General features: G+C 43.1%; 1 protein-coding gene across 1 annotated transcript in view; it reads left to right on the top strand.

The window, feature by feature from the left end:
- The first annotated feature begins 16171 nt into the window (after positions 1–16171).
- SLC1A3 (solute carrier family 1 member 3) overlaps positions 16172–25609 on the top strand; it is a 38717-nt gene continuing 29279 nt past the window's right edge. Inside the window, exons 1-2 of the mRNA XM_033163943.1 lie at positions 16172–16379; positions 18032–18322. Of these exons, the coding sequence (XP_033019834.1) occupies positions 18142–18322 (181 nt within the window). The 5' untranslated portion in view covers positions 16172–16379; positions 18032–18141. The remainder of the gene's footprint in view (positions 16380–18031; positions 18323–25609) is intronic.

The following is a 25609-nucleotide window of genomic DNA, read 5'->3' on the forward strand; positions in this document are numbered from 1 at the left end:
GATTTAGAGAAGACGCCCCAGTTTCTGATTTGATCCCGGAATGTCCCGCTTTTCCTTAGAACGTCCCTATTTTCATTGGAGAAATGTTGGAGGGTATGGAATTATCCAACCCCCCAAGCCGTCTGAAGGCAATCCTGTGTAGGGAAGTTGTTGTTTTTTAAATGTTTAATGTTTTATATATGTCGGAAGTAAGATGTGTGAGGTATAAATAGTAAAATTATCATTATGAAATGGGATGTTCCTATTTTCATCAGAGAAACCACTTTCAGGGTACCACTTTCAACTGGAATGGTTTCACCCAAAGAATCCTGGGAGCCCTAGTTTTTTAAGGGTGCCGAGAGTTGTTAGGAGACCCCTATTCCTCAGCCAGAGTTACAATTTCCAGGTCCCTTTCCCTGGGAACTCTGGGTACTCTCAGTAGCCTTAATGAACTACAGCTCCCAAGAGTTCTTGGTGGAAGCCATGATTGTTTAAAATGGTATCATACTGCTTTAAATGTACAGTGTAAATGTGGTCAGTGTTATTACATTATTGTTGTCTAGAAGGGCTCTCCTGCATTATAGCACAACAAAAACATCACAACCCCCTCCCTCCAGAACATTTGCAGTATGAAAATTTACAGGTCATTGCAGCAGAATGTTATGAGATATGCACAGATTGGAACTGAAGCAGTACATCCATCCCACAACCTCTTCAGGTGCAAACAGTATTGGAAGTCAGATCACATCTAACCACCCCAACACCACCATGAGCACAAATCAACATGAATGCACACAACAAAAACGGATATCTGGTGTGGGGAACAAGTCCCTCTTGAAAAGACCATACTGTGAAATCTGGACTCCCTCTATGCAGACTGAAGGTGTAAAAATCTGAATAATTCATATTTCTTAAAGCTACTACAGTCTGCGCCACGTTTTCAATTCTACAAAGGAGCACAAACCCTGGGTCAACCTCACCCTTCAATGCCACATGCTGAGGAAGTGGTCCTTCCTCAGAGTGAGGAACTGGTTGAGATGGTGAGAGAAAATGGCTGTCCTGCTCTCACTTCACTGTGTTTGTGGCAAATAATGCTTTGAGTTGAGGAGCAGTGGATCTGGAGAAGCCTTTGAGAATGCAACAGCCCACATCCCTGCAAGAGCCATCCTTTGAAAGTCTCATTTCTCTGAATTTTCCAGCGCAGTTCCCCAGCAAAGTAATGTGTACATGAATGCGTACACGAGGGCAAAGTGTGCATCGAAATGCATGTATTTGTGAAAGTAACATTCTAAAAGTGCATTGTATTAGAGAAAATTGCTTTGCAAAAATGTGTATGTTAGGCAAAATTGCATACCAAAAAAAAATGTGTTTATTGGTTGAAATTCATACTACAATGCTGATGAATTTTAAGGGGATTTAAAATAATAATAATAAGCAAACTGCTGCAGAAATGTGTAGAGAAGAATTTAAGAATGGAAAACGAATAACTTGAGAGAACTGAAACCAACGGATCCGACCATCTCTAGTCCAGATCTAGGCCACCTTCACTCCATACAAACCATGACCACTTAAAGTAGCATCACAGTGCTTTTAATATATGGTGTGAATATGGCCCTGGCTTCAGCTGTGATGCTCTCAGCCTAACCTACCCAACAATGTTGTTGTGAGACTGACATGCTTCTCCGGGCTCTTTGTTTCTTACACTTTTATCCACCTCCTTCTCCAAAGCTGTGGAAGATCAGCAGAGAAATCGGCTGAAGTGTTCTTGGACCCTCCAAATGGTAAAGGCTTTTCATTTATCACACGCAGGACAAAAAGTTGGCAGCCTATTGCATCACTATTTACCCCCTCGTATTCAAAGCCCAATCAATAACTGAGATGAAAGGGCTTGTAATAACGATGAAAAGTAGGACAGACAAAGTAATCATTGCTGCCAAGGCAGTCGCAAACTGAATGGCTGGACTGAGCGTGTTGCCCAGAGTTGTAAGGGAAAGAGAATGCCTAGAGAAATGTGGTCCAGTCAGTGTTAGTCAGCTTGCAAAACTCATGTTACATATACAGTACCAGGAAGATAAGTGTGCAAGCTGCATAATTCTTTCTTAACTTATTATGGAATGTACCAAGTAGATATTATTTCACACTTGGCTTGGTTTTCGTGGAGACCTAGTCTCACTAAATTCATTGTTAGTGGGTATTACTACAGGTGGAATTAGGACAAAACTGCTTTGGACGTCTAGTATCTGGATGATGCAGACTTTTCAAAAAACCCAATGTCTTCAAATTAAAATTACTCCTCAATCACATAATCCAACTTCAGCAAACCTCTATCAACAGCCTTCATACTGGAATCAAAACTTTCTAGCATTCTCCATTGGTCATGCCAACCTGTAACTGCTGAACTCCATTAAATAGTTCTTAGCGGAAGTCAAATTGAATAGCAGCTACTAGCTCCCCCTTAGATTTGAACCAGTTTCAGTCCTAAACACAATGCATTCATCTTGGTGTTTTCTAATTTCGCACAGAATGAACACCCTCTGATGCTTCTGATAGAAACCAGGTCTCTGCATATTTGTATGATGACATGATTAATTGAGGGATGGAATGATTAAGAGATGGATTTACTTCAGTTAAAACTAGCATTCTTCTCCCCCAAATGGAATTTCTTGTAAGATATTTGCATTTATACAGTACTCTATATTCTAGTTTGTATGTAAAGATGGGTATCAAGTGAGTAAGTATACCGAGTGAATGGAATTCTGAATTATGGAGTTTGATGTTTTATAAATTGCATTATTTATGGCATTTGATGTTTTCCATACGGTATTTAATTTTTACAGTATTTTACATATTCTTTTTTGCTTTTTCTTTGTATATGGCTTTGCAATCTTTTCTGAAGAAAAACAGCCTATACATATTTGAAACAAACAAACAAACAAACAAACAAATAGGTGTATTTGTATGTGAACATCTGTTTCCAGTATTTTAACAGTAGGATGCAGGAAGCAGGCAGAAGAGCTGAGTCAACCATCAAATGAAGAGCCTGTCTTCTTTGCCCACCTAAGCTGAAAAGGGAGGGAGAGGGAGAGGAACCCAATGTGACACTAATGACCATACACAGGTTCATATGGAAGGAAGTTGTCCCTTACTCAGATGACCTTCAGCCAGGAAACAGAAATAAAAGCAAACATCAACCTCCCCTTAGACTTAAATTTATTTAAACTTTAAATATATTTTATAAACATTTTGAAGCCCCCCTTTTTTACCACACCCTTTTGATGACAAGCTCTCAGAACAGCTTGTATATGATCAGTGAAAACGAATAACAAATGATTAAAACAATGTTCCATGCAGGACCAGCTCGGGACAAGATGGCGCCCCTCTCTATTGCATAAGCAAAAGATAAATGTACCTCCAGCTGGGCCTTACTCCAACCCTGGCAACAGGACAGCACTCTCCATTATACCTGAGGGCAGTGGCATATGGCACACACAGCTCTGTTTTCCAGTGCCTCCCTACCACTCCTTGCAGCATCTGCTGGCTGAGGCAGTTGCCTCACTCTGCCTAATGGTAGGACCGGCCCTGGTCCCATGTGGCTTTTCAAAAACTAGCCTGATGGTAACAATTTAACTCACTGTCTGCTTTATGGTTTCTTCCTTGCAGGGCAGTTGGTTCTGGTGGCCTCTGAGAGAGGAGGAAGGGCCCAGCACAAGCCAGGGAAGAAGCAGCCAGTGGAGATGCCAACAAGGGCTTTTCCTTTCTCTGGATACTGTTCCTGGCAAATGGATATCACAAAAGGATATCACAAAACAAGTTTTTCAGGTTCTACTGAGTTTTGTGGGTCATCAACTGCGTAATGGCAGCAGTCATAAAGTGTATAACAGCACTTGTTCACATTGGGCAGCAACCTTGCAACGGTTTGTTCAGAACCTGTGACTCCAACTCCAAATTCCTAAATTCAGGATTCCTAGATCCCTATCAGGTAGGTGCAGTTTGCACTGGTCAAATGTCAACAGCAGGCTATGCCAAATTAATGTCATGTCAGCAGAAGGTCAATGTTGACTAGAATCACAAATAAAGGAGGGAGAATCTGTCCATTTCTGTTCTCTCCATTTCTTATATTTTCCAGTCTTAAATTCAGTTCTGCACATTTTGCAGCAATTTATTACTATTTCATTTAAAAAAAAACCTCATGAAAATTCATCAGCTTTTTAGTGTGGATTCTCCTGTCAAACATTTTAACACACACTTTTGACTAATGTACACATTTTTGCAAGCAATTTCCCATAATATAATGCAATTTTGTATGTATTTTCATTAATATATTCATTTTAATGCACTTTCCCCCCTAACATGTGCATTTTTGTAATATTCTTTGTTTGGACACCTGCACTGAAAAATTGGGGTAAGTGTGAATTTGGAAATATAGCTGTGTTTCAGTTAGCATATTGTTTTGGAAAGTATGAATTTGAGAGCTTTAAATGTATACTGAAATGAATTTCTTCTCCTTCCCTCCCTGTAAGTAAGGAGGTGGGGTGGTATTAAGAGCAGACTGAGTTTGGTAGAGCAGTTCCGCATTCATTCTAATGGACCACTGTTGCAATGGTCACCTTGCAGATTAATGGCTAAAAAGCAGGATCTGAACTGGGGACTTGTTGGATCACAGCTCACATTCTAGGACAATATATTTCACCAGCTCAAAATCACCGAGTTACTTCTTTCAAAACCAAAAATTATTAAATCTGAATGGGACTGGCTGAAGATTTTACACAATTTGTAGGCGCTCTATAATTTCCTTCTCGTTATATGAGATTATCTGTCTGTTTCACCAGAACTATCCCAATGCTGGAAGGAAGGCACATTCCACGTCAAAGTAGTGATTTTGCTAGGAGACAAGAACAGGGCAACAAACATCATTGACTATCCAAAGTCATTGCACATTCATTTCAGGGATATTTGACTCACTACCGTGCCTACAGACAAAGAAGACGAGAGAAGACAGTTGTATGAGGGCTAGGAAATATTGGCTTCAATGGGGTGGCCCAGCATAATTGCATCTCTGTAAAAATTAGTGAAGGGTGATGATCTCACAATGCAAGGGTTCGGATGCCCTTCTAAACATGCAATTATCCCATCTCTCAAAGAACTGAGTGGGAGATTATCCTGCACCAGCAAGCATTAGTCCATGGAATCAATTATCAATGCTAAATGAACTTTGTACAGAGCAAAGCATGGCAAGAAAAGTTATTGGCATCTGTCCCCCGCCCCCAGTTCCACTGCCCCCATGACAACAGTGTCTTTGACCAGCCTGTCTTCTTCCTGACCTTCCAATCTAGAGGTTTCCACCTTTTCATGCTGACTGTATTTTAAAATAGTTGAGTGTGATCAATCCACAGCAGCTACCATGTTTCTGAATTTCCAATCTGCTATGGAAGTCTGCCTCTGGTGGTCTCCACCAGAACTGAGGAAAGGGCAATGCTGCCATGAGAAGTATGAGCATTGTATTGCCAGGCTGCCCCAGATGACCTACCCATTCTAAGCTTGCAGACAGTCCTGACAGTGCCCACTGCATAAGGCTCTCCTGGCCCTCCAGGTTGCTGGGTGCAGCCAACCTGTAAATTCCCCACAGTGCCTTGAGTTAGGATCATAACTATTTACATGCGGCTTTCCCAGTGTATCCTGCCAACCTAGCAGTTCGAAAGCACGTCAAGTGCAAGTAGATAAATAGGTACCGCTCCGGCAGGAAGGTAAATGGAGTTTCCGTGCGCTGCTCTGGTTTGCCAGAAGCGGCTTAGTCATGCTGGCCACATGACTGTCTGCAGACAAACGCCAGCTCCCTCGGCCAGTAAAGCGTGATGAGCGCCACAACCCCAGAGTCGTCTGCGACTGGACTTAATGGTCAGGGGTACCTTTACCTTCCCAGTGTAAGTCATGCTCAAAGTGGTTCACAATGATTATCTTTATGTTATTGTTGGCATCCATCTATCTCGGGGGGACAATGGAGGAGTGCATCTTTGGTGCTGAGGTCACACTGTTGCAAGGTGTCAGGCATGTTCTTTCCCAGAGTGGCAGCGAGGGCTCCGAGGACCAAGGGGGGTGGCAGGCAGAAAGAGGTGGAGGCTTGCTTTCTTCACATGTGGAGAGTGAAGCGAGCCCCTCCCATCCTGGAATGCAGGTCATAAATTTCCAGGACAGCATAAAGCAGGCAGAGGGGCCGCAGCTCTCAGAATTCTCTCAGGGGGGGAGCAGCAAACTGGACAATCTGCTCCTGAGTCTCCTCCTACTAGGAGGATGGGCAGAGTCCAGGCTTGGCATCAAGCCCACAGAAGGAGGAGCATCCAATGGCGGATATCCTGTTGGAAAAGAGCCCACCCTCCAGTGGGCTCAACTGACCCACCGAGTGATGAAGATTGTGTGCTTGGACTGAGCTACTGTGTAAATACCAATAAATCTGAACATTATAAAACTGCCAGCCTGCCATCTTTTGGTGTGAGAGGTTGATTGTAAATCCTGACACAAGGTTGCAGCGCCTGCTGTGGCTGTAGACTGATGCGGGAAAGACGTGTTTTCTTTTCTTGCTGCTGGAGCAGATGAAGGTTTCTGTTTGTGCTGCTGCAGATGCACCATGGCGTCTCTTCTCTCTTCACTCCTCCCTTTGGTTACAAGTGTAATTAAAGAATATTAGAGACTGCATGGAAGGGATGCAATGCATTTGCTTTCCATACAGAAAGGTCCCAAGTAGGTCCTCTAGGTAGGGCTGGGAATATTTCCTGCCTGAAACCCTTGAGAGCTGCTGCCAGTCAGTGCAGACAATACTGAGCTACATGTAGCACTGGTCTGCCTTCCTGCTACTAAAACACAGATATAGTTCTGTGAAATAATTGTGACATCTGCTCTAGCCTAATTTATGCTCAGTTTATGCAGACACACACACACACACACACACACACCAACATGCTAAATCTGTTTATTATTGAACCTGTTTGGATGATTTCACATGCAAGACCCCCAGCGTGCCTTAAAAAGAAAGCCCCCCGAATAACTATGTAGTGCCCTGCAAACACTTTTTCTATTTACACAGCTGCTCTGCTGCCGAACGAGAAGCGAGTTATTCTGCTTTTTAAAAAAAATCATAATGGAATTTCCCGTGTTGTTATTGAACACCGCTGTGCATCCTGAGTGTGGGGCTCTCGGCAGGAAGTAGACTATGGGCATTTTGGAAGAAAAGGAAAAGAAAGAAAACCTTTTCATTGTGCTGTGTTAAAGGTGCCCGAATGGAGCGACGAGTTCTGAGGACTGCAGGGCTGTGGGAGAGTTGTTTTAATGGAGCAATATCCCACTGTGGGCACTGAGTGCCCCTGCGGCCTCTGGGGTGCTTATCTCGAGCACTTGACAGAATGGAAGAGTTCTAAAATGACTTGGAGGGCTTAGAAAACAGTTTCAGAAATGTAAAAGAAATTTCAGAAAAGGAAACTCAAAGACCTTTTAGGCGAGGAAGACAGGGCACTGCCTTAGTCCAGAGTTTCCCAAACTTGGGTCTCCAGCTGTTTTTGGACTACAATTCCCATCATCCCTGACCACTGGTCCTGCTAGCTAGGAATGATGGGAGTTGTAGTCCCAAAACAGCTGGAGACCCAAGTTTGGGAAACCCTGCCTTAGTCTATCTGGCTCAGTAGTGTTTCCACTGACTGGCAGTGGTTCTTAAGGGTTTCAGGCAGGGAACACTCCCAGCCCTCCATAAAGATGCTAGGAACTGAGGATGGGAATTTCTGCAGATGAAGCCAATGTACTGACCCTGACCTAGGGCTCTCCCCACTGTGGATGTCCTGCATAAAGGTAAAGGTAAAGGGACCCCTGACCATTAGGGTCCAGTCGTGTCCGACTCTGGGGTTGCGGGGCTCATCTCGCGTTACTGGCCGAGGGAGACGGCGTACAGCTTCCAGGTCATGTGTCCAGCATGACTAAGCCACTTCCGGCAAACCAGAGCAGCGCACGGAAATGCCGTTTACCTTCCCGCCGGAGCGGTACCTATTTATCTACTTGCACTTTGGCGTGCTTTCGAACTGCTAGGTTGGCAGGATGTCCTGGATACTTCACGGCATTGCTACTATTTCAAGAGTTTACAACATCCTTCTGAAAAATGACAGTTACAGATCTGACCAGGCAAATAAAGCAAATCAAGATGGCCCAACTATTTAGTCGTTTGTTTTATTTCATGAAGTTTAAATCCCACCAGATTGCTAGAGAAAACGAAAGCCTCAAAGCATTTTACAAACAGAATAAAACCATGTAAGTATTGGTAAACAGAGTTAAACGCAACTATTTACTATAAAACTTACAAAAAAATAATTAAAATCAAGGGCAGACTTAAAAAGATGGATTAAAATGACAACGTTCTACATATCTAGGTAGGCTTGCCTAACCAGAAATGTTTTCAGCAGGTGCTGGAATGAATACAGTCACAGTGCCTGCCTGATGTCAATAGGCAGGGAGCTCTAAAGTCTGGGTGCTGCCACACTAAAAGAACACTTTCCTACAAATGCAGAACAAGTATTATATGGTGCCAGTTGCATAGATCAAAGCAGTCCGGTGTGGATATATGAGGTTAAACGATCTCGCAAGGGTGAGGGAGAGGAAAAACCCAAAGGGAGAGAGTGTTCAGACTGGAGATAAGCCATGGGAAATTACAAGATCTTGTAAAAGCACTACAAATGTGACTGGAGATAATTTGGATGGAGTGGATCAGAAAGGTGCAGCTACAAAAAATGTGAAGAATCCAGAGAAAACCATTTGTTTTATTTATTTGTTTATTAGACTTATATACCGCGCTTCATCACAATATCTAACGGCAGTTCACAAGACTAGAACAAAGTCTGGTGGGCATTGGGGTAGTCTGAAACAATGGCCAAGCCACAGGCAGGCTCCCAAATAGGCGTTCACAGCAACTTTGCTCCTCCCTGCTGTGCCATGCTAAGCCAAGGTTTGGCTTTGTGTGTTGTCTGAACTGGGACTTGTGGGTTGCTCCCTATTGGATAGGACTGTGCCATAATCTGCCCTTCAGTTACTCAGAAATCTTCTTCCTCTGGGAAAGAGGTTTCCATTTTATCTGCCTCGTTCTCACAGCACTTGATAATTTCTGTGGAATTCTGGGAGTGCAGGGATTATCGTCTAGCCACCTCAAAAGAAAGGTAAGCACGACAAAAACCCTTACATCCCATCCATGAGAATTTCACCAACACCTTGTGATGACCCTTGTAATCATTTTCTTTTCTCAGCAAAAGAGAATTTTTCAGCACAGTGTGAATGCAGGATGAATAAATCAAATGAAATATGGTTTCCCTTTGGTATGTCCAAATGTCTTTCCCTCAACAGTGTGAGAGGGAAGATCTTTAAAAATCCCTTCCCATGGACACAAGTGTCCCTGTGACTCTGGAGAGGCTGAATTGGTGACTCATGGTCTCCTCTGCTCCTTTCATTGAGGTCTGCATAAAATCTTCATTGAACCTTTCTTCCTAAATCTGAGAGGTTGATCAGATGTCTTTTATGTCCTCCTACTTCTCTCAGATCAAATTTGCATCTATCACTCTCAGGGTGTCCAAGCAAAAGGAACTGACCTTAGGCATTTTTTTAACCTTCCTCTTTGGAGTTTGTGCTATGACTATAATTTTTTTAATGCTGGTGCCCATTTTACTTTATTCCACACTACTTTCATTAATTTAATTCATTTTTTAAAATTTTATTATACACATCTGGACAATGTGTTCTATGTGTTTCTTATTCCAGTTTCTTTATGTCGGCCATTGATTTGATGTTTATGTACATGCACACAGGTGCATATATTCTCACCGTGCAATGACTGCATCACCTGGCCATGTGAGCTGTTAGCCTTGCTTCTCCAACATCCTTGTACAGGAGCAAGAGTGCAATAAGGCAGTGGTTCTCAACTGGTGGTCCATGGAACCATTCAAATAACAAAAACTACCATAGAGATACCAAAATTTTCAAAAGTAGGGGATCCATGGCTTGGCTTTTGGAAAACAGTCTACAGTACTTAGCTAATTGGGAGCTACTGCAGTGAGGGCTTTTCTATATGACTACTAGGCTAGTAGCCCACCCATCCACATGTGCTCAGTATCTGCACATCATTTCTGTGGGTGTCCAAAGTTAAAAAAAAAAAATTCAAAGCAAAGTCTATTTGCATCTCAACACAATCATTTAAGACTCACTTGCAGTGCAGCAGAGCTTCCTTGACAAAACAATGGTTGGGAAACTTTCTCATACAGAACCTCCTGAAGTCCAGAAGCAAACCCACAAAAGGGTTCCTCCACACATCTAACTGATGCTTGGCTCTGGCTGTTGCCACCCACGCAATCCCAGGCACGGGGATCACATGGAACAAAGGAATCGAGACCGTGCATGAAAGCTGGACATTTCACATTGATGAGAACTTGCTGGAGGTGGGGAACCCTAGTTCACCCTCTGCTTGCTGACTCATTCAAAAACCAGTCTGATGCAGAGGAAATGCTTTTCTCTCCCCTGGCAACTGCTTCTTCCTCCATACGTAGGCCTATCTCCTTCTTAATGATGTTGAATTCTGGTTCTAAAGAAAGGAAAGAGAAACCTGAATCATATGAATGGATGCTTTCAATGGGCGGGGGGGGGGGATTTCCCAGCGTATGGAATGGAGTGAGTCCGGAATACTGCTCAATGGGATTCACTCAAAGATCACTTGCCAACACATCACAAGTTTTCAGCTAACACTGGGTGGCAGACAGGACTGGACGGAGACGGGGGTTTTCTGGAGCCAAGCTTTCATAGAACACTTTTAATGAGCTTCTCTCTTGTTTCCCCTGCATTGCTTTGCCTTTTAAATTCTGTTTTCTAAGGTGCCTGTCTCATCTCTCATAGGCTCTTTTCAATTTTAGTACATTAAGCAGACTAAGGGCTATTTTGCATTTCACTCCTAAGAACGGGATGTCGCCATGTCAAGAAGATTTGGCAACCCTTCCTTTTAGCACGACTAAGAACTTTCCCCCATTTCCAGTATAAAATGTAGGCATGTTCTGCTTCTTCCTCAGAGTTTATGGACTTAATTTCACCATTGCTATGGTGGAAGAAGCATCTCTGATGGTGTATTTTTAGCCAGATTCCCTGGAAAGAGCCTTCCATAGATGAGGAGCCAGGTGCAGGTCAGTTCTGTGTCCAGGGCAGCTGTCTACCAGCTCCATCTGGTACGCCAGCTGAGACCCTACCTGTGCCCTGTCTCACCAGAGTAGTACATGTTCTGGTTATCTCCCGCTTGTACAAATGCAATGTGCTCTACATGGGGCTACCTTTGAAGGTGACTCGGAAACTACAATTAATCCAGAATGCAGCTGCCAGACTGGTGACTGGGAGCAGGGACTGGGACCATATAACACTGGTCCTAAAAGACCTACATTGGCTCCCAGTATGTTTCTGAGCACAATTCAAAGTGTTGGTGCTTACCGGTACCTTTAAAGCCCTAAATGGCTGATATACCTGAAGGAGCATCTCCACACCCATCATTCAGCCCAGACACCAGTTCTGAAGGCCTCCTGGCTGTTCCCTCAATTGTGAGAAGTGAAGTTACAGGGAACCAGGCAGAGGGCATTCTTCGTAGCGGCACCTGCCCTGTGGAACGCCATCCCATCAGATGTCAAGGAGATAAACAATTATACGACCTTCCATAGATATATGAAGGCTGTCATGTTTTAGGAAGCTTTTAATGTCTAATGTTTTCTTGTGTTTATATTCTGTTGGAAGCCAGCCAGAGTGGCTGGGGCAACTGAGTCAGATGAGTGAGGTACAAGTAAGTAAGTAAGTAAGTAAGTAAGTAAGTAAGTAAGTAATGATGATGATGATAATGTCATCCAAGATCTTGCTGTCCTGTAGGCTAGTCTACCAGGTCCATGAAAGAATTATTTTCCTCCCCTATCATAACAAGAATATTTTCTAAAAGTCTGCCTACCACATATTCTGGATGTATACTTGCCAAGGATAATCTAAAGCAGTGTGGTATTTCATAGAAAACCACATAATGGAGTGGCTTGTAATGACCTCGGCCATTGTGACTAGGCTATGTGTATACATGCAATTTGCATACACAGCATATAAGACTTTCGGGCATCCTGTTTTCAAAACCTGAAGCTGCATTTTCCCTTGCTACCAAATCTGCATATTTTCTCAGAGCGCGTTTCTTTCACCACAATAGACAATATCTCCCCTCCTGCCAAAGAAATGTCCAAATGCTAAAGAGTAGCTATAACAGTCATTACTACAACAGCAACTTTGAGCTACGAGCACTCTTAAATTAGAATTATTGCTGCAAATGGTTTGTATATGTCTTGATTCCTGTGATTAATGATTCTGTGGCCATAAATGTGTATTTTTGCAAATTCATGCTAACATCAGGCTCTGCATACAATGAACTTTTTCCTCTTGGCTGAGTACCGGTAGTTTAAATGACTTGTGTGCATTACATACACAACATTGTCGTTGCTGAAAAAAACAAATTGCATTGATGAAGAATCTGAGTCCCCCTCCACTATTCACACCATTATATGCATAAACTGCAATTCTCAACAGATCTGTCTCAGATTTGTCCACCTTGTGTCACAGCCAACATGCAGATATTCCACACCAAACTTGAGATCATCTGGGTATGGTAAACAATTAGAGGTTATTGGTGGGTGGGTGGGTATGTATTTAAATGGTGTCTCTATAGCACAGGGATGGGGCCCTGCAGATGTTGTTGGACTACAACTCCCATCATTCCTAAGCATTTGCCATGCTGGCTGGGGATGAAGGGAGTTGGAGTCCAGCGACATCTAGAGTGTTACTGGTTCATCATCCCTGTTCCCACAGATCTTCAATGGGTTGCACACTTCCAATTTCAATTATGACTGCAAGTGAAAAGTACTGTTTGCTAGCTTCCTAGTCTAAAATCATTCCATCTATTGGTAAATTCATGTGGCACTTTTTGAATTTACACTCCATTCTGATTGGTTCCTACATCCTCTATAGTTCACCATCTTATCTGTAATGCACCAGCACCTTTGCAAATGACTTTGTCAACAAACATTGTTTAAGAAATCAGTAATTAATGCTAATGCCAGATTTTTAAAAATTGCTCCTATTAGCCAATACTGTCAGGGATGCTGTCAGGGATGGTGTGTAGGGAGGTTTTTAATGTTTGATGTTGATGTCTTACTGTGTTTGATGTTTTGATTTGTTTCGCCAGACACTCCATTCCTTTCCCACCCATGGCCAGCCCAATACATTTTGCTGCCTGAGCCTGAGACATTCTATATACATAAAATTCTATATACAGAGGCCAACTGGGCTAGCAATTTAATCTGACTTCAACATCAACACACGGCAGCACATGTGAGGCTTGCCTTCGCCATGCAGAGCTACCTGCATGGTACACACACTTTGCTGATGCCTGAGCTACCTCACTCTGCCTAACGATAGAGCTGGCCCCACACCTACCCCAGTTCTGATTCGGTTTATTTTCCAGACAGACACTCAGGTTGAAATCCTGTGATCTTACCTAGGAGTGAACCTTATTGAACTTCTAAGTAGGCATATCTAGGGTTGTGTTGTCAGTGTCTTTTGGCCACTGGGCAAATTAGAAAAGGTTTGGAAAAGAGCAATCAAAACGATCACCTTCCCTGTGAGGAAAGCTTACAACGTTTGGGGCTTTTTGAGTTTAGAAATGATAAAGGTAAAGGTAAAGGGACCCCTGACCATCAGGTCCAGTCGTGTCCGACTCTGGGATTGCGGCGCTCATCTCGCTCTATAGGCCAAGGGAGCCGGCGTTTGTCCGCAGACAGCTTCCGGGTCATGTGGCCAGCATGACAAAGCCGCTTTCTGGCGAACCAGAGCAGCGCACGGAAACGCCGTTTACCTTCCCGCCGGAGCGGTCCCTATTTATCTACTTGCACTTTGATGTGCTTTCGAACTGCTAGGTGGGCAGGAGCTGGGACCGAACAACAGGAGCTCACCCCGTCGCAGGGATTCGAACCACCGACCTTCTGATCGGCAAGCCCTAGACTCTGTGGTTTAACCCACAGCGCCACCTGGGTCCCTTTAGACATGATAGAGGTGTATAAATTACTTCTCCATATGCACTTCCTTCACTTCCTGCATAATGTTCTCTCATGAGACTCAGGGACATGCGGTGAAGCTGAAATATGGAAGATTCAGGGCAGACAAAATAAAGTAATTCTTAATGCAGTGCATACTGGTTTGAGGATTTTTGCTTTTGTTTTACTGTCAAGTGGTATATAAACATTATGAAATAAATAAATAAAATAATAAAACTATGAAATTTGCTCCCACAAGAGGTAGTATGTCCCCCAACTTGGATCGCTTAAACCAGTGTTTTTCAACCACTGTTCCGCGGCACACTAGTGTGCCGCGAGATGTTGCCTGGTGTGCCGTGGGAAAAATTGTGTTTATTTGATTCCTATTCAAGAGAATTACTTTATATATAGTCAATATAGGCACAGAGTTAAATTTTTTAACATTTTCTAATGGTGGTGTGCCTCGTGATTTTTTTCATAAAACAAGTGTGCCCTTGCCCAAAAAAGGTTGAAAAACACTGGCTTAAACAGATTTAAAGATTTCCGTTTACTGAGAGAAACCTCCTTCCCTCTCTTACCTTCCTTGACTCTGCCCATTAACTACGCTGCCATCCTCTTGACTTTAGTGTTACCTTTCCTGATATACATTCTACCTGAACTTCCTTTATTATAGCGAACAACAAAACTCTGGTTATATGTCTACTGCTAGTTTAGGATTCATAATACTGATGTTTGCTAGTTAGCCCTTGACTAAAACTGTGATACTCCAGAAACAAGCCCTATGATTGTTATAGATCTTTATGTTGTGAACCACGCTGAGAACTAAGGGTGAAGGATGGCATGCAGATTTAATAAATGAAATTCAGGGCAGGTAAAGCTATCTCTCCATGGCTCCTAGCCACGATGGCTATAGGCTACTCTGCCTCCGTGATTGGAGACAGTATGTTTCTGAATACCAGTTGCCACAAACTGCAGAAGGGCCAAGTGCTGGTGCTTATTTGTTATGGAGGTTGGGAAATATAGCGCTCGGAGGTCAGCACCCTTAACAGACTACAGTTCCCAAGATCCTTTGGGGGAAGCAATGACTTCTTAAGTGATATAAGAGTGCTTTAAATGTATGGTATGCACGTGACCTCGGGGAATAAGTTTGCAGATATAGAGGTATGCATTTTTTTTTATCCATGACTCAGAGAGTAAAAATAAAAATGGAAATGTCTTATGAGTGGCCTGAAGGAGCCGCCAGCATTCCTCTTAAACTTTGTGCAAGGTCTCACTCGGCATCTTAAAATGCGCTCATTCTTTGGAAGTCTGCATCCTGGGTGCACACAGTGAAATAAAGCAAAAGAGAAACTTCGAAGCAGCTGTCCTTTCCCTCGTTACCTTTCACGGCTTCTAAAGCGCTGAAAGTTTCGGCTGGGCTTGAATTTACTTCGGGAGGCTTTTAAAAGAAAACGTTGACAGAACAAGCCCTGTCTTGAATGTAGCGTAACGACGAGTCACGGGAGAGGGCAGGCAGGGCGAAAGGAAGAAGAGCCGTCTGTGCTTCTGTTGACTTTTCCCTTGTCCTGGTCCTGCTCACTCCCGAGAAATCGCAGACAGGTTACTCGCCCTCTGGGGCAGCTTTCACAGAGCATTGATTTCACACACACACACAAATAAAAATGCCAACTCGTTTCCTGGCCTCCTACAGGAAGCCTTGAAAAGAGAGGGCACACTTGCACTATTATTATTATTATTATTATTATTATTATTATTATTATTATTATTATTATTATTATCCTAAAAGGATAGATGCATGCATGTAGCCTATATAATGCTGCATAACGCTATCTGGAGACCCAGAAATCTCGTTTGGCAAGGCGGCGAAGGAAAGAGAAGAGGCTTGCGCGCTCGCCATTCTCTCCCGGATCCAGAGTTTGCATTTCCAAGGAAGCTGAACTGACAAAGCGTGAAAGTGGCCTAAAAGTGGGGCGGGGGGACACAAAGGAAAACCACCCCGATTGCGGAGCGCAGAGGCTCATCAGTATTCGCCAAGCTCGCCTCCCAGCGCCCCTCGGCGCCGCAGCCTGCGCGCACACACATTTGCCCGGCCCGGCTCCTCCCCTTTCCTTAACTTGCTGCGGTTCTAAGTTGCCTCCGGCAGAGTCCCAGCCTGCGCCCCCCGGCCCACGTTCTCGCTCCCGCTTCCCCGGACAGCTTCCGCCCCTCCCCGCGTGGACTCCGCTCGATCTGGAGGGAATCTCGCCTCTTGCCTCCCGCCCGCTTTGCTCGGAGAGGACTCCGGAGTCTGGAAAGGTGAGCGCGCGCTCTCGATCTCGAATTGTAGAGTTACGAGGGGATTGTGTAGCCCGACCCCATGCAGTGCAGGGATCTTTTGCGCGACGTGGGGCTCGAACCCGCGACCCCGAGGTTAAGAGTCTCGCTGTACTATCCCTTCTGAAGTTGCATATGCCTTTCTCTCCCCTTGGCACCCCGCCGTCCTTTCCTGCCTCAGTGGATGCTGTCTCCCTTTGGGGTACTCCTTGCACCCTGGACATTGATACGACAGGTGGGGGGGGGGCTCCTGATTTGGGATGCGGGAGAAGAGCGACTGTTTCTTTAACAGCGTAATGACCTGTGAAGTGTCTCCTAGGACAGGTACCGGTAAGTTCCCCGAAGTTCAGTGGGACCTGTTTCCCCAAAAAAGGGGTACAGGATTGCAGCTCTGGTAAAAAATATAGATACACCTTACAAATAGTTCTGCACAGGATCCTCCTCCCCAAAACGCTATCTTTCTATAACCAACTGACAGTGGGAAACTTTTATTTGTTCTAAATAATGCAGAAATTAATATTTCAACACGGGTGAGAGGATGAATGTTTCAGCAGGTACCGGTACTTGTGAGAAACTTTATTAAAACTTCTATGGTTTTCAGTAGCTGGGAACCACCAGCTACTAGAGATGTTAAGCAGTTGATACAATTGGAAAATCGTGTTGTCTGTACGCAGCTTATTATCATTTCTAACCTTTTGTGAGTCAGCCTCATAACTTCTGCAGTGGGAGACGGGAACAGCTGTCTTAAATACTACGATCAAATGTGGAAGGTGAAGTTGGATTCAAGTCAAGGATTTTTTTAAAAAAAAAAAACCAATCATGCACACCTTTAGAATTGGGTTTGATGTATGAGCTGCAGTGCAGCAAAATATTAGTATTTGTGAGTGTAAATATGTAATAAGCAAGCAGTGTCCCTCTAATAGGGGTTTAAACTCTAATTTGTCCTGCTTTGAGTTGATATGCAGACTGCAGCATACCTCAAGAGAAAGTAGTGCCTGTGGGTGGGAAATTGTCTAATAGCAACCTTCTTAAATAGATGAATGGATTGCATGCTTTTGTTTGGGGTCATGTACAAGATAATGTAAATTACTCATATACTGTCAGCAGAGAACTAAAAATGATTTGCACAAAACCTGTGAAATTTGGCTAAAGTGTGATATGACCCCCCCCCCAAAAAATATAACAATACTGTAATAAGTAATTTGATCTGAAACAAATAGATTTTTTTAAAGCAACCTTAAGATATCCTGACGCAACACAGGCAAATTTAAGTCCTGTTGCTTTTAGTGGGGGTGCTAAACCTGTTCTTTAATGTAAGCACTGGAACTTTGAGGATGCATTAATATGCTGCTTATCTGAGCTCCAATGAACACAGTGCAGTTCATATCTGAATAAGCACGCATACCGTTGCGCCCTAAAATAGCTGGATTGTGTCCACGTCCCTCTTCATACAAGTGACTCTATTCTCCTATGTTGTGATGTAAATTATTCCATATTAACTACAATGCCTTGAATATTATTATTTTTTTAAAAAAATGCATAAAAGAGCTGAAAGTTGGGTTTCTATTGCATGGTTTTGAAAGCAGTTAGTGAAAACTCCACTTTCTCAATCTCTCTCTCTCTCTCTCTCTTAGGGTTTCTGTTGTCACTGATCAAGGAAAAGGAGTTTTCCTCCCCCTCCCCTCCCCACCACAGAGATTTTAAAAGCAGCAAATCTATAAAGTAGAGGCTTTGTGAGCTATAGATGACTAAAAGTAACGGTGAAGACACGAGGTCAGGCAACAGGATGGAGCGCATTCAGCAAGGAGTCCGGAAACGTGCTCTCAGGGCGAAGAAGAAAGTGCAGAGCGTCACAAAGGATGATGTCAAAAGTTACTTACTGAGGAATTTTTTTGTGCTCTTCACCGTCCTCGGTGTCATTGTCGGTGAGTAATTTTGACTGAGGCAACAAATCTTGAAAAAAAACATCACTTGGACAGAGCGGTTGCTGTTGTCCACTTTCTTCCCTGTTGAGAAGAACTTGCCGGCTTGGAAAGTTTTCTATCCGAACCACTCTGCGTTGTTCAGGAGTTGGTAAAAGTTTCACTGTTGATGGTCAGGTCTGACTGCAGTTGCACTTCTCTGTGTTTTAAATCAGCAGAGCTCAGAGGGGGTTAAAATCAGAAGGAAAATGGTTGAGTTATTTTACTGATTCCTTTTTTAAAAGCCCTTAATTAGAAGCCGCTTTTTATGAGTCCTTAATCCTTCTTAACAATTAAAGAAAATTGGCTACCGCCTCAGTGCAATTTCCCCAAGGGTGTGTTTCTCTTACGTATTTATTTACTATATTTTTATCCTGCTTCTCAGACCGTTCCAGACAACCGTTGTCTCCCCAAGCAGCTCACTTCAATAAAAAGAGAGTGAAAGAGGCCAGCCATCACACTTACAAACTAAAAAGGCAAGACTCAAAGGGGAAGAGGAGTAAAGGGAAAGAAAGTTAGAGGAGAGGAGATCAGTTTTTTGAGGCCTGAACGAAGTGCTGAGTTATAAGCATTTGTTATACCCAGTTTGAGTCAGGCTGGTCTTCCTTTGCTGGTGTTCATGCTTAAATTCCAGTTGGTAGCTCTTAGAGCAAAGTTTCCAATGTCTCTTAATTTTGAACAAATTAAAGATCCAAAAATGAGAACATAACAGCCTCAATATTAAGCTATTTCCCCCCCTCACAGTTAAAGAATTACAGCCACACAGCCAAGGTCAGCAGTTTATGGTTTGTTTGGTTTGGGGTTGTTGTTTTTTTTAAAGAAATTCATGTGTTACTCATGCAATTCAGTAGCTATTAAGATATCTGCCTGGAAGGTAACCTGATTGGATTTTGTTTACAAAGCCGATTAGGGTAATGTTTGCACTTTTTATATATTTTGAATATCTCCGGTGAGATGAAAGAAAAAGGTTGGCTTGGGAATTTTCCTTGCTGTGTTTACAATCCACCCAAATATGTGTGTGTGTGTGTGTGTGTGTGTGTGTGTGTGTATATATATATATAAAACTTCAGATAAGCATTTATAGTGGCCTAAATCCACAGAAATGTGTGGTTGCTAGTTCTACATGGCAAGGAGACTTTGGGCTGATAGTCCCCATTTGCCTCATGGCAAATCTCTTTTTGAAACTTTAAAAAGATACAGCGTTCTCATCCACCATTCAAATGAAAAACCATTTTGATCCCACCAGGCCTGTCCAACTCCTTAGGCACGCCTAAAGTAGCTCTCTGAGCCATCGCTGTCGGGTTCCTTTTGTGAGAAAATATTTTTATAGGAAGAAAAGAATTCACGAAAGTGTGGTGTGTATGAAAATATTTGATTTCTGGGATTCTGCTTTCTGCAAACAAAAATCATTTGCACTCTGGAGAGTCGCATTCTTTATTTTGGAGAGTATCAGGTGTTGGCTATTATTAAAAGTAAGACAGAAAGGCTGCCAAATACAGCGAAAGAGGCTGACCCAGCCTGCTTCCTAAACCTCTGCAAAGATTGCACATCATGGATATATTCCTGTAGGAATTTCACAAGGATGTTAATGGGGTGTCTGGTTCAGTGAGAAGATGCACAGAACCCAGGACCACTTTCCCAAAGTTTGCACTATGTGCAGATTGAGTCCCAAGCTTTCCACCCTTTTCGTCATTACATTTTAATGGCCCAGTTGAGTGTGAATCAATGCAGTTGGGCTTTCAAGTGAAAACTTCTAGTTAGTTTATGCCACGATTCATCTTAAGAAACAAATTGGACTCCCAAGAGGAAGCTTATGTACTGTATTTGAGGGAGGATGTGGTACTTCAGGAAAAAGTAAGGCTGAAATCCTGTGACCCGGAACCTGTCTCACAAACCAATTAGAGTTAATATAATGTACTTGGACTTTCAAAAAGTTTTCAACAAGGACCCCTGAGTAAGCTTAGCAATTAAGGAAAAAGAGGAGAGGTCCTCCTGTGGATCAGGAATTGGTTAAGCAGGAAGCATGGAGCAGGAAAGAATTGACATTTCTCTGAACGAAGAGATGTAGAAAAATTAGTACCCCAAGGATGAGTATTGGGACTTGTTCTTTTAACTTGTTCATAAATCACTTAAGAGTTCCATGCTAGGAATAATTAGAAAAGGAACTGAAAATAAAACTGCCGATATCACAATGTTGTTATACAAATTTATGGTGTGGCTGCACTAGGAATAGTATGTATAATTCTGGTCACCTCACCTCAAAAAGGATATTGCAGAGTTGGAAAAGGTTCAGAAATGGGCAACCAAAATGATCAAGGGGATAGAGTGACTCCCCTAGATTGCAGTGTGTGTGACGTTTTGATTTGGTTTAGAGAAAAGGCGAGTAAAAGGTGTCATGAAAGAAGTTTATAAAAAGGATGCATAACATGGAGAAAATGGGTAGGGGAACACTGGAACATGGACATCCAATGAGGCTGAGCATTGGAAGATTCAGCAGAAATAAAATGAAGTACTTCTTCATGTTGTGCATAGCTACCAACTTAGATGGTTTTAAAAGGGTTAGGAAAATTTGTGGAGGTGGCAGCTATTGATGGCTATCAGCCATGATGGTTATTCTCTGCCTCCATGGTTGGAGACAGTAATGCCATTGAATCCCAGTTGCTGGAAACCAAAGGAGTGGAGAGCGTTCTTGTGTTTGGGTCCCGTTCCCTGGTTTCCCACTGGCATCTGGTTTGCCACTATGGGCCATTGCTAGACTAGATGGGCCATTGACCTGATACTGCAATACTCTTCATATGTTACCTGGGAGCGTGCCTCACTGAATTCAGTGGGGCTTGAATAGACCTATGTAAGGCTATGCTGCAAATAAGATCTACAGGATGTCACTGTTTAGGTACTGGAAATGTAACCATCAGAATCCTAACTGTTTCTACATGGATACAGCTTTCATTAAAAATAAATATTGGTGAGCAATTTTAAGAATTGCATTTCCCTCAGAATGCAAAGACTGTCTCCCACGCCTTTTGGGAAATCTCTCTTCGGGCATTGAATAGGCTTAGATTTGCATGGTTTTTAACAGATTCTCAATCTAGCACCATCATATATATATATAGATTGGTCTCTGGATAGAATCGTAGACTAATGTATGGATATTATCTAGCACACACACACACACACACACACACACACACACATTTTGTTGTGGAACTCTAAGCAATCACAAAAATTGTCTTGAAATCTATGCAAACAATTATTAAGAGCGGCTAAAGAATTAGGGGTGATAGCTTCAACGGGGCAAAACTTTCTGCATTATAAAAAGGAACCAAAAGGACAGGTGGATTCACTTTAAAAAGTCCTTTCATGCCCAGTTCCTCTAAGGATAACTTAGATTCACCTGCTGTGCACTCCCCCCCCCAAAAGAGAGAGATTCTGTAAGTTCTGTGTGGGGTGTGGGATGAGCGGTTGTTTTCCCCAGAACCAAGCTGCAAACTGAACATCAGAACCAACAGCTATTTTTGTTTGGTGTTTCCATTTGTTGCAGTAAAACAGAAAGCAACATTGTACATGTTTGAGAAACCACTGGGAATGATTTCATATGAGCTGTTTCCTGTCTTGTCAGTCATATTGGACAGCATTGAAACCTTGAATTGCAGCATTCGAAGTTTTGATGTTCCATCTTTCTAGTGTGCTAACATATTCTGAAATGTCTATTATAATTTGGAAATGAGCCTTTCTAGTGTTTCCCCCCCAAAACTGAATGCGGTTGGTAGAATTGCAGGTCTTGGGATACAATCTCACAGAAACACATTTGCAAATGGTTCATTGGAGGACTGAATTTAAGCAACTTAACTTTGTGGGCGGGATCCATACAGTAGCAGTGCCTAACTATATGGTGAGTTAACTTTTGAATATTGCGGAAATCTTCCTGCTCTTTAAGAAAAAGAGAAGGAGAAAGAGGATGAGAAAAAGAATGTTGCTGATACAAGAACTTATTTGTTGAATTTATTTATTTGCTGGGATTTCTATACCGCTTAACGTTTTAGAATACATGAGCAATGTGCATTTTAAAATCTGAAATTGTGGTATATGCAAAATACAATACAGAAAAAGAGCAAAATATCTTCAACAGCACAGGCAACTATGGCAGGGAAAGCCTGCATGAATAAGAAAGTTTGAAGCATGATTCTAAAACATAGCAATGCAGACACTGGTCAGACACCCATTCTATAAAATAGTGTAGTAAAGTCCAATCAGCAATATATGATAGTCTTAAGATGTTTATTTGCAGGCTAATTTAGTTTGCCTCACATGCAAAATATTTAGTTTTGTACCATGGATGTTTTGTAAATGGATCAACCGGGCCAATTGCAATGCAATCTTACATTGTCATCTTCTGGAATCCTATGAGTTTGGTTTTTCCCCCTCTTTCTGCATGGATATTGTTTATTTTAATCAGGAATGCATTGAGCAAGAATGGGGGACCAGTGGCCCATCAGGTGGTGTTAGACTCAGCTCCTATCAGCCCCAGATTTATGGTCAGTGATGATGGAAGTTGGAGTCCAACAACTTCTGTAGGGTCACAGGTTATGCAACCCTGGTGCAGAGCATTGAGAATTCCTTTCTGAAAAGGAGAACCATTCCTACTGGTCATGATTTTGGGGGGTGAAGGGATGAAAACTGGAAAGAAGTGGTGAAGGAAAGGATGGATATTTGTACTTCACAGAGAAGCGCCATTTCTAAATAGAGAGCTGAGCTTGAGTTAAGGGCACTTTGTGTCCATCAGGCAAAACCAAGGAGGAGGGGGGAAGGAGACCTAATGGTTAACACCAGGATGAAAAGATTTTTCTCATATAAGGAATATTTTAGTGGGTTTCATAAATGCACGGTAAAATGGAAGCAAAGATACCATGTGTGATGAGCAATCTGAATTGTGAGTGCCAGCAGCATGATACAGCCACTGCTAATTCATGATGACTAGCAGGATCAGTATGGAGGAAAGTCTCATGTTCCTGTGGCCAGATCCAGCACCAAGCAGCAATGGTAGCATAGAACTTGAAGCATCTAAAGTGAGGGGCGCTTCATTTTGCAGATGTTTTAAGAGATAGCAGTCCTGCTGTGGTGAGGCAGTAGCTGCCACCTGTAATGATTCTGCTATCCTGTCTGGTCTACCAGGGAACAGCAGAATCATAGAATTGCAGAATTGGAAGGCACCAATCATCTAGTTCAGGGGTCAGCAACCTTTTTCAGCCATGGGCTGGTCCACTATCCCTCAGAACTTGCGGGGGGCAGACTATTTTTTTTGGGGGGGGGTGAACAAATTACTATGCCCCACAAATAACCCAGAGATGCATTTTAAATAAAAGCACACATTGTGGGCAGGCCCCACAAATAACCCAGGGATGCATTTTAAATAAAAGGACACATTCTACTCATGTAAAAACACACTGATTCCCGGACTGTGCGCAGGCCGAATTGAGAAGGCGATTGGGCCGTATCCAGCCCACGGGCCTTAGGTTGCCTACCCCTGATCTAGTCCCTTGCAATGCAGGAATCTCAACTAAAGCATCCATGACAGATGGCCACCCAACCTCTGCTTAAAAAGGAAGGAGGTTGCGCCACCTTCCAAGGGAGTCCCAGGCAGCATGGCAATGGTCTGGGCAGATGGGATCCAATCGCATCTAGAGGGTCACGGGTTTCTCATTTCTGCTCTAGCCAAAACTGTGCCATTTTTCTCTTTCTTTGGACCAGGTAGTAATAAACTCCACCTACAATCAGTAAGAAATACTCCCTCCATTTTATAATCACTAACCTGCTGTGAGGTGAAGCGAAACTAAGAGGCAGTAAGGAGCTCAAGGTGACCACATGAACTTTATGGCTGAGCATAGATTTGGACATGGATCGCCTTGTGTGACACTATCATCTCCACCACATTGATTGTCTAAATTTTAATGCCCCATGATTCCTATAAATACCTCCCAGGTAGCCAGGTCAGTTCCGTCTCAACTTATCCAAGAGATATGTTGCCCTTTGCAGCTCTTGTTTTGATTTACTGCTTGCCTCGTCTCCAACCAGCTGACCTCCAACATAGTTTATTTTTGCTTGCTCTGTATGGAGAAAGCTCTGACTTCAGAGTGAGACTTAAGTTTGGCATCATGTTTTGCTCAGATTTTAGCACCTGGTTTCACTCAGGGCTTAAGGCCTCAAAAGAACATTAGAACTGGTTACCTTTCTGGAACTATTTGCCTTAGCTCCAGTTTAACCAATCAGCACAGATTGATTGCAAGGTTAATTTAAGTACAGTGTTACCTCAAGTTACATACGCTTCAGGTTACATACTCTGCTAACCCAGAAACAATGCTTCAGGTTAAGAACAGAAATTGTGCTCTGGCAGCGCAGTGGCAGCAGGAGGTCCCATTAGCTAAAGTGGTGCTTCAGGTTAAGAACAGTTTCAGGTTAAGAACGGATCTCCAGAACGAATTAAGTTCTTAACCCGAGGTACCACTGTAACTCCTTTCATCGTTTGTGAAAGGTCGAAAACCATTACAGCTGAACTAGAAACATCTAGTTGTACATTCAGTTAACTTAGTATAACATTGTAATCCCTTGAGCTCTGTCTCTTGTGCCTTCTTCCTTTTCCCCTTGATGTACATTACAAAGGCTCAGTCCATTAAGGCTCCCCAGAACTTGTTGGACTCCAGCTCCCATCAGCCTCATTCAGCATGGTCAATGGTCAGGAATCATGGGCATTGGTCCAGTTTGGTGGGCACTTGAGGCTCCTAGGGGAAGCTGGCAATGCTGGGGTAAAGAAGCGAGTATACAGAACCTTGGACAGCTCCAAGGTGCCCTACTAATACAGCTACTGGAGATGATGTCCCTTGTGGGGCCAACCAGAACCTTATGTAGGCTGACCAGGCCTGTCTTGTACTAGGCTTTACCTCCCTGAAAGAGCAGGCTGTCTGGTTAAAGAGTTGTCACCTTATATTGCGGTTTATGGCTTCTTTGAGACTAGAAGACAGATGTTCTGCAGGTGCTTTCCCTCTGAGTCAAGTTATGGTGGGATGTGTTCTCTGGGGCCCTGAATGAGATGCTGATGGTTCTTCCCTCAAGGAAGATGCCTGAACCTTCTCCTCATCAGAGTCCCCCACTATGCATGGCTGGGTCCCCACGTCATTAGTCATGACAGAGTTCAAGTCCAGCAATATTTGGAGGGATGCAAGTTCCCCATCCTTGCATCAAGAGCTTGGACTAGCT

The sequence above is a fragment of the Lacerta agilis genome, chromosome 11 (assembly GCF_009819535.1).
Source record: "Lacerta agilis isolate rLacAgi1 chromosome 11, rLacAgi1.pri, whole genome shotgun sequence".
NCBI classification, from domain to species: domain Eukaryota; kingdom Metazoa; phylum Chordata; class Lepidosauria; order Squamata; family Lacertidae; genus Lacerta; species Lacerta agilis.